The sequence below is a fragment of the Epinephelus moara genome, chromosome 2, assembly GCF_006386435.1.
Source record: "Epinephelus moara isolate mb chromosome 2, YSFRI_EMoa_1.0, whole genome shotgun sequence".
In the NCBI taxonomy this organism is placed as follows: Eukaryota; Metazoa; Chordata; class Actinopteri; order Perciformes; family Serranidae; genus Epinephelus; species Epinephelus moara.
The window spans coordinates 42,972,362-42,982,107 of record NC_065507.1 but is presented as its reverse complement, the minus strand read 5'-3'; the positions used below and the strand labels follow the sequence as shown (position 1 = coordinate 42,982,107).

At 40.6% G+C, this 9,746-nt stretch overlaps 1 protein-coding gene across 7 annotated transcripts in view; it reads left to right on the top strand.

Annotated features, from left to right (window-relative positions):
• The window catches only part of bcas3 (BCAS3 microtubule associated cell migration factor), a 939,536-nt gene that overhangs the window by 365,441 nt on the left and 564,349 nt on the right, over positions 1-9,746 (top strand). For all 7 annotated transcript variants that reach the window (XM_050055595.1, XM_050055587.1, XM_050055619.1 and 4 more), the window contains 3 exons: positions 1,572-1,696; positions 1,867-2,032; positions 2,127-2,224. In XM_050055595.1, the coding sequence (XP_049911552.1) occupies positions 1,572-1,696; positions 1,867-2,032; positions 2,127-2,224 (389 nt within the window). The remainder of the gene's footprint in view (positions 1-1,571; positions 1,697-1,866; positions 2,033-2,126; positions 2,225-9,746) is intronic.

The window sequence follows — 9,746 nt, the reverse complement described above, 5'->3', positions numbered from 1 at the left end:
CTCTCCCTCATCTTCCTCTGATGACCATTCATAGTTCAATTCAAAACTTATTTTAGGAAATAAATCGATATTTTTGGCTGTTTGACAGTGGATGAATTAATTAGCCTACAACGCAACTGCTGACCTAACTGACACTAACCGTCAGTTTTGATTTGATTGTTGATTGCAATCAGCTGTGACGTGGAGTGATACATACACAGTGAAATAACCGTGATGTTGTACTCCAATATCGTCACGATTTTACTGTCTCTCGACCAATCAGATTGCAGGGCCGGAACTAACTGTTGTATAATTATTGTTATATCATTGCTAGATATCATGATGTGTGTAATTTTCATATACTTTCCTCTAAGGTGTTACATTTCTTGAGTTACACTGTTGAAAATCCACACTTCTTGTAAATTGGATTGTGGCTGTCCATTCATTCATGGAACATACACAAATTTAAATCTTGGTATCAAAGGTGCTGTGTAGTTCTTGTCGTTCAAAATTTTGGCCAAAAAGTCACTTTTGGAAGAAAATTTCTTTTTCTGTACAAGAGAATGAGTGAACTGCTCTACAGCACCAAACTTTAATTTGGTATAAGCATGGAATTAGCAGTTTCCTTCTCAATGGTCTCATTTGGTTACAGATCAATCACAAGTAATTTCAGTTTGACATGTTAAGGGACAGTTCAGATATTTTGAAATGGGTTTGTTTGAGATACTTATCCACTGTACAACATACAGTCGATGTCAGTCGGCACACCCCCAGTTTAGAGAAGTAGACTTGAGTCTCACACAGAAGCTAAGCGATGTGGAGGGGTCAGCAATAAAACACATTTCCGCCACCTAAAAAAATCAGTATCATTTTATGTGTATGCTATATTGAGAGTGTTTTCACCTACAGTCAGACAGTGATTTACAATGGGGAACTCAAGTTGTTATATTGCTCTCTTCAAAGACTACATTGAGAAAAAAAAGTGATTTAACATCATTGAACACAGGAGCTGCTGGTCGACCAATGCCTCCACTAGGAATTTTGTTTGTGTTATTGAGTAACTTTGGCGTTTAAAAAGTTTAGTTTGGATTCACGAAAGTCACACAATGACACAAACAAACTAACTGATCAAAGCAGCAGTAGACCAGCAGCTCTTGTGTTCAGCGAACCAAAATTACTGTTCTTGTAAATTGAAGTCTGGTGGCTTTGACAAGGGGAACTTAGGCCAATAATGGCTTCCCCGTCTGTGAGGGCTGTCAAATGGAAAGGTAAAGTGGTGAAAATACTCTCACTATAGCGTATACTTAAACTGCTGTAGACTTTTTTTGCCGCTGCCCCTAATCCACAAAAGTACATTTTCGTAGCTTCTGTGTCAGTACTTCTGCCGCTTCTCCAAACTGGGGGCATGCCAACAGATATCTACTGTATGTAGTACACAGACCATGAATAAATACCCCGTACAACCACACTAAAAGAAATTGGAACTATTCTCTTTAAAGTGTTCAAACAGAACACGGAGCACCTTTGAGACCCCAAACTCTGCAGTATAGTTTTTACTTTGTCTCATCACTGTACTCTTTTTCTTCCTAAAGCAAAGTTAAGCCACCCCCTCAGATTTCCCCGAGCAAGTCCAGTGGTGGAGAGTTTTGTGTGGCCACCATTTTTGCCTCGTCTCGCTCCTGGTTCATCACCAACCCCAACATGAAAAGGGACAAAGGTTAGATTGTGGCCACAGGCCCTTTTGCATTTGCAAATGGATACATCTTGACACATGTTTTACTGCCTACAGTTTCTCCTCAATATTGAGAATGCACTTTTTAATAATCATATGTAGTTTCAGCTTAATCAATAGTTTTATCACTGCCTTATTTTACATCCTCTTCATAGATCAGTCCAGGCAGTCGGTTGTCGACTCGCTGTACATCATCAGTTGCTATGGTAACTTGGTGGAGCATGTTCTGGAGCCCCGGCCAATTAGCACTGCTCAAAAAATTAGTGATGACACACCTTTGGAGCTCAGCACCTGTCCAAGGGCCTGCTGGACTCTGGCCAGGTAACACTGTGTTAACGGCTTCATCCTAGAAAAAGTCCCCCCCCCCGCCCCTCTAATACAGTCAGTCTCATAGCTGATTGGTCTTTTGGAACAGGACTCCACAGTGGAATGAGCTGCAACCACCCTTCAACTCCAACCATCCCCTGGTGTTGGCCTCAGACCTGGTGCAGTACTATCAGTATCTTTGGGCTGGTAAGAACTAAACAACTCTTTCTTTTTGTGTCTTAAAAAGAAAAATAAACTTCAGACCTCTCAAAACAAAGTAATTAGAGTAATACTCAAACTCTATCCCAGAACCCACCTCCTTCCTGCTCACTTCATCAGTCTGAAGTGGCTCAGAGTAGAGGAGAGAGTAACCCAGTTCAAGTTGTGCCTAGTTCACAGGATTATTAACAAATCAGTTCCAAAATATTTGTGGGACTATTTTGTAAGGGTTGGGGACACTCATGGGTATTCCACTAGGGGTAGCTCTACTGATTTCGTGCCTTGGCGTTTTAGGACTTTTATGGGGAAAAATACCTTCCTATACTCAGCAGCAGTCTTGTGGAATGGGTTACCTACAAATATTAAATTAGCCACTTCCTTAGCAAGTTTTAAAACTAAAAAGCTGGATGATGAATAATCTATCCTAACTACAAATCAGCCATGATAGTATGGAGTTTAGCTAATTCATGTATTTTTCATATGCTATTCCTTAATATGTCTTCTCTCTATGCTGTGATGTCTATGTATTGTCTGTCTTATGTATTGGCTGTTGTATTGCAATGTCTTTGTCATATATATGTTGGCTCTTGTACTGTCTTTGTTTCCTGTCCATATATGTTCTATATCCAAAGGACCACAATGGAAACAAGCCTTTGGGCTGTATTGTGTTTTTATCCTTTTGGTTTTACCAATAAAAATTTCAATCAATCAATCAATCAATCAATCACTGGTTTACACAAACAAGAATGTCAATCAATCAATCAATCAATCAATCACTGGTTTACACAAACAAGAATGTTCACAGTATCAAGTTGTGTTCAAATAGGATGCAAAATATCATTTCGGAAAAGTATAAATGCATATGAAGTTAGTGAAAAACAATAGAGGCCAATGCAAATCAAAGCAGTTTGCTTTAGATGCTGATACCAAAAATAACAATGTGGCAAATGGCAGTGTACATTGCTGGTCGATGCTCCGCAATTCATACATGGGGTCACTTAAAGTCAGAGTAGAAACGCAAAGGGCCCTGTTTAAATGATCTGTAGTGCATGGTCTTAAGTGTATGGCCCAAATGCATTTAGGGCATATCCAACTCTTCTTTTTCTAGTTAAACTGCGCATAATCTGGGCACAAAGGTGCAAGGTGCAAATGGGTTATATTTAGTCCTTTAATTATTAATAGGTGTGTTTTGGGTGTGACATAAGTGGTTGATAATTTAACCAATCAGTGTCATGTCCCATTCCTTTAAAAGCCAGGTGCGCCTGTACCTCGCACACTGCTATTTTAATGGCACATTTGGCAAAATGTAGAGACGAGTGTTTCTGTGCTTGTGTGGTAAGTGAAAGCATGCAAGGAACTATGGGAGCATCAGGAATCCACCAAAGGGTCTCCTTATCTGAAGCAGGGTTGAAAAGGACAGGAGGGTGTTGTATGCTGTACGGATTGTAAACTCAAGCCAATTGTCCTGATGGTGGCGCTACAGCAAGCGTCTAAAGTTCAAAACTTTGAAAATTCATAACAAATCAACCATATGTGCTACAACTTCACAACTTTTATCAAACCGTAGCCCCAATACTGAAGAAACTTTTGTACACTTAAACCTATTAAAAAATATGAAGTTCATCACTTCTTAAAACGGTACTGTATACATGCAAATTCTTGCTAAATAAATCTTCAGTGTTCATGAAAAAAATGACAAAATTCTAGAGTCATGGTAGATGATGTGTGGCAAATTTCAGAATTTTATCTCAAAAACTGAATTTTTGACAGCATTTTGAATTTTGCTCGAATGTGAACAATTGGAGTCAATGTAAAAATGGCAATTTTAAACATCAGTTTTTCACTTATTGAGCAAATCAATCATTGTTAGAAACAAATTACCAACATCTACATGCTGTCTAGATGCAATATGTGTATTTTCAGATTTTTGTCTTAATAACTGAATTTTTTACAGTGGTTTCAAATCTGCCTTTCCATGCACGGATAGCTGCTTTCTTGCCAATTAGCTCAGAGCGGTAGATGACCGTCTTAGGTTCCAGAGGTTGCGGATTCGAGTTTCAACTGGTGCAGAATCCACATTGTAATGTAAACATCTTCTTGTGCTTCAGCTTACTGCTTAAAATTGCCTGAGCATGACTCATCACTGTGCAGCATCTTCAAATCTTTTTTCTGCTAGAAAATCTGCCTTCTCATGCTTGAAAATAAACCAAACTTTGCACAAAGATCCAGTGTCAATACTTCAGTGTGAAACCATCTGAGGCTTCTCACTTTGCACATAGCTCAACTAGTTAAACATCAGTTTTTCACTTATGAAGCAAATTAATCATTGTTAAAATAAATTACCAACATCTCCATGCTGTCTAGATGCAATATGTGTATTTTCAGATTTTTGTTTCAATAACTGAATTTTTTACAGTGGTTTGAAATCTGCTTTTCCATGCATGGACAGCTACTAAACCTGCACGTCTGGCTTAGTCAATTTGTGAAGCTACGCATGAATTGTCACTGACTAATTAGCTCAGTGAGATAAAAATTGATTCTTCGTATCAGAAGGTGTGAGTTCAAGCCTCAGCTGATGCAAAAGGCAGATTGTGTTGCTAAATTCCTAGATGTCTTCCAATTCTTCTGCTTGTTGCTCAGAATTGCCTAAAAATGCCCGGACCCGACCCATCGCTGCGCTGCAGCTATAATTGTTTTAGAGTTTCCTCAACTTTTTTTCAGCTTCTTTATATGTAAATACCAAAGATGCTGTGCTTAGGAGTTTCCTTTTTTCTCTCCTTTCATCCTAATACATTATGTTAAATTAAGTAGTATCAGCATTATTTGCAAAAATAAATTGATTCAAAAGGGAGTTTAAATACAAATTGCATCAATGCCACTGGTGTTTTTGCCTGGACTGCATGTACTGTTTTGTTTATTACATGTATGCATCGATATATAGGAAAAGTAAAAGTCTCTGTATGTTTTGGTTGCACGGGCTTACAGAGCCATGTTTTTTTTTCTGTATGTACTACTGTATGCAGTCACTATTCCCTGCTGATTTTCCATGTTGACTGTGTTCAGAGCCACTCATCAGCCTGTTATTGGTGCCACATGCTGAGAAGAGACCTCTCCAGTCAGCAGCCATACTATTTCCTTTCTCAAAGACTTTGGTGAAAGATACTTCCATCATTTCTACTATTTCATATCCTCTAAGCCCTGTCAGAAGGAATCCCTGTTCTTCAGTTTGGTTCTGCACCTTGAATCCATCCTTTGCCGACCACACTACTTGACAGCCTCAGGACATGCAAGCACAATTCTATAAGATGCTGCGCTCAGACCAATTAGCTGACACCCTAAACTCTCTCTAATTCAGTAACAAGTACAGAGCAGTAAGCACTTTAGGTTGCCCTCTGAAAGGCCAATTTGCAAAAGCACAGAGTGCACACGGATGGCCACACACGGAATCAATCCACCCCCTGGAATAGGCTGGCGTTTTGAGCTCCCTCCATAATTATAAACACACAAAATCTGTAATTAGCGCTTGAGGCTGCCCCCGGCAAGTGGTAGCTGTGTTTACCCTAATCTCTCTGCTCGTCTCTGTTGACTTCTGCACTGCTCCAGGTCTAACTGGTAGGATATTTTCTCAAATTAGTGATAATGGTCTCTCCTAGTGTCAGAGCGATAAGGACACGTTAGAGTGACGGGCATGCGTGTCCACCATCCTCTCTGCCAGCATGGGCAGCGGGACTGGCTGCATAATGAAAGAGTCATTGCATTAACATTAACATCCAATTAACAAGAGCCAGATAATACCGCCATGTCTTTTTATTCCCTTAAACCAGCCAAGTGTGAACCAATGCGATGTCACAATGCTATAAACATAATTGTTCAGCCCTCTACCCACTTCTTGTGCTCCTGCCATTTACCCTTCAGGCCAACATCTTCGACACCACCAACACTGACTGAGTTACAGCCCTCTCCTCTGCTGTTTCCTCCTGGGCTTGGCAGCGCAACGGAGAAGTGATCCAGGAGAGAGAGTCAATTTGACCTTAAGATGAATTACAGCACAGCCATACTCCTCTTGTCCAGTTGGGTCTCGCCAAGCATAAAGATCATGCCACTGCAGATGAAACTAAAAAGACACAAAGTTTTCACTTACAGAACAAATTGTGCTGTCTAGGTCTAGTTTAAATTGCCACACAATCACAAGGGAGAATAAGTGGCAAGAGAGGAAATGAGAAAAGAAGATTTTTACTGTTAGACAAGAAACAAGAAAGTTCTGTGAGAGTTAAAGGATGAGGGGAAAAAAAATCTATATACATATCCCCTTCAGGTAATTGTTTAATAAAATAAAGGCGGCACAAGGGGAGGAGATGGCAATGCTTGATTGACAGCCCGTGGTCTCTGGTCTCATGGCTCTATATTGCATGACCCAGGCTGATTAAAAATGCAGTATGCAGGGAAAGGAATTGGAAGGGGAGAGGAAGGGCAGGGGTCAGGCCAGACCGGAGCCTCCAGGACGAGATGATAAAAGGCAGCAGTGGCGCCACTTCATGGTCACTATCTCCACCTGTCCATCTGTAGCAGCTCCTGGCAGCACTCAGCCTTGCAGACGACAGCAGCGTGCAGCACTGCCTTGGAGAGATAAGGAAGAAAGAGACACACATTATACAGTATACTCGAGGAGATGCTGTAGTATGATCTGGCTTAATAAAAGCAGCCTCGAGCCAACAGAATGACTACTCCAATCCCTATAATAACAATGTCTGTACTTTGATGAATGTGAGGTTTTCACAGCCTCATTAACTAAATTAAGACATTTTATTCAGAGTGAGTTTTTCTACATATGATTTTTTTTTTCTTCTGGGTGATATTTACCTAGCTGTCCACAGTATGTTTTCCTCACCTCCACCCCTCGCCCCAGAGTTGCTCTGAAGTGAACAAACCGGTGAATAATTTACCACCTGTATATCTGGCTGGCTTCTTTGAGCCTGGCGATGATGGCAGCAAAAGAGGCTATGCTTTGGCCCTGGCCCTCCCCTCCCTACCTGTCATATAATGTGCTAATTGTGGAGACTGACTGACTGGCTGGCTTGGCTGCTCCCTTGGGACTTTGAGGCCCATGACAGGCCAGCCACAGTTGCCTCGTCAATAGATCTAATTGCTCCGAGAGAGAGGCCAGAGTAAAGGCTTTGGAGCATCAGGCGTTTGGTAAAGAGAAACCATGGCGCCATGACTGGGTCAGTAATCAAAGAGAGGCAGAGAAAGGATGGGGTAAGTGTAGCGCTGGCTGAATGAAGGAACTGTCAGTCAAATACGCCTTGAATGATAGATAATGACTAAGCTATCCCAGTTTGTCAGTATGCCAGCACCTATCTGCCAGAGTACTACTCAAAAGAAGAAAGTGAGTAGAGAGACAGGTGGAGCAGTTGAGAGGGAGCCTAGCAAGTTTGGCAGCCAAGTCTGACAGGTCAAAGCAGTGAGAGGAAAAATGAAATCCTAAAAATGTGAATCTTTACAAAATACAAATGAAAGAGATAAAGGTGAACAGAGTGGCCAGCCCAGACAAGAAGGCTATCCTCTGTCCACCGTGCAGCCAGGTCTCCAGATCTCAGATTGTTAGCCCTTTATCTAGCCCTGCAGATCAGCCTTTCCGGCCCCTGGTCTAAGGCCCCAGGAGGCCAGGCTACATCAATACCTAGGCAGCCTTTGTTCTTGTTCTGACTCCCTGCTTCACTGCTTGGGCTAACAGGCCATTGGCTACTGGCCTTCAGCACAGCAAAACATGACTCTCTCCACACTCAATAAAGACTGTGACAGAGACAACTCTGTTCGTCTGTGGTGAAGGGAAGATTGTTTTTCTGCTTACGTGTGTGAGCAAACAATCGTTAGGGTGCTTGTTAAAGAGGCAGACCTAAAACAAACCATTCTATTCTTTAACAAGGCAGCTTTTATTATGAATTGCTAGAAATCATATTTTATAAATTACATTTCAAGCTTATCTTTAATATCAAATATCAGAAGCAAATAGTTTATGAGGTATGGCTCTACTGACAACTTTTTTTCTGCCACTGCTGGTCAGAAGTATGTCTTCTAAGTGATTTCTTTCTTCTTTTAAGATTTGTTCTACAGACACATTCAGAAAATACAGTCATAAGGATGCACATGAGAGAACATCATATAACACAGGAGTAGACCTCAATCAATAGTCACCTTTCCCCAAAAAGTCTGCACAAAAAATTCAGCATCAGAATGTATTCAATTCTCAGATGAGACGGTCTGTTTTTGGCTAATCCAGCAGATTAAATGCCTGAGAAATGAAGATATTTCATCACATTGATGCAGAATTGTTATAGAATATAGATATCACCATACAGCAGTTCTGCTTATTGATTTACAGTGCTGCTCACAAAGAGCTAATATACAGGATATAGGAGCCAGATATATTAGATGCAGAGATACCATGATTGGTCATGGTATGATTTGATTGGTATGAAAAAGTACTACCAGTAGCAGTACTTATGGATTTCTCTATAAGACAGTGATGGTACAGTATGTTCGGCCTGCAGAAGGCTGAGAGTCACCACTTGTAGTTGAATATTTCAGTATCATTGTCAGGCAAAAAGGCTGAACTTGGTTCATCTGCTGCTGCAACACAATGGGGCAAAAGTTATCTAACACTTGCAAGCATACATTTGTCTGGTGTGAATTATCACAATGAAAGACTTCCCTTAGTTGTAAATGTCCTGTCACACGATATTATAAATGACTGTTGTATTTTGCCATCAGATGAGCCTTTAAATTAGTGGATCATTCCATCTCTACCTGAAACAACACTAAATAGTGGGTTTAAGGCAGTGCAGTTTTTGATGTAAATAGCTTCACTGTTTTCCCACAAGATAGTGATGACATGTTTGACCTGCAGAACGCTGAGTTGTCTATGTCATAGTATTTCTGAGTTCCTCTGGAAATAGTCGGGCAATGCAAAACTGGTTATTGGTCAAACATTCAGTTCATTTCCCCCAAAGCTCTAAATTTCTGTGCTACATTTTACACATGCTCTAAAGGGCACTATTACTTTTAAATTGACGAATATCCTTTTCCACTTCTCTGCAATGATTTCCAAGTAACGACATCATGATACTTGTTTATTCTGTAATATTTCTTCAAATGCATCGATAGCAAAAGATGGTCATTTTTACAATACCTGTAGCCATACATTCAGACTCCTTTCTTGAGTGCAGTGTAATAAGTTTGCACTTTAAAAATTGCTGTGAAATTGCACTGATGTCCTGTCTCTTAAGAGCCAGTAATGAGCATTGTGCCTGTGGATATTCTCATTCATCCAGGTCATGGTTATCTCAAGGCAATTGAATCGAACGCAACTGGACTTGGTTTTGTCTTAGAAGACGTTTCACCTCTTATCCAAGAGGCTTCATCAGTTCATGCTTGTCTGACTAGGCTGAAACTAGTCTGACAAACTGGTGTGGAAGCACCCAGGTATTTAACCTCTGGGGAGGTCTTCACA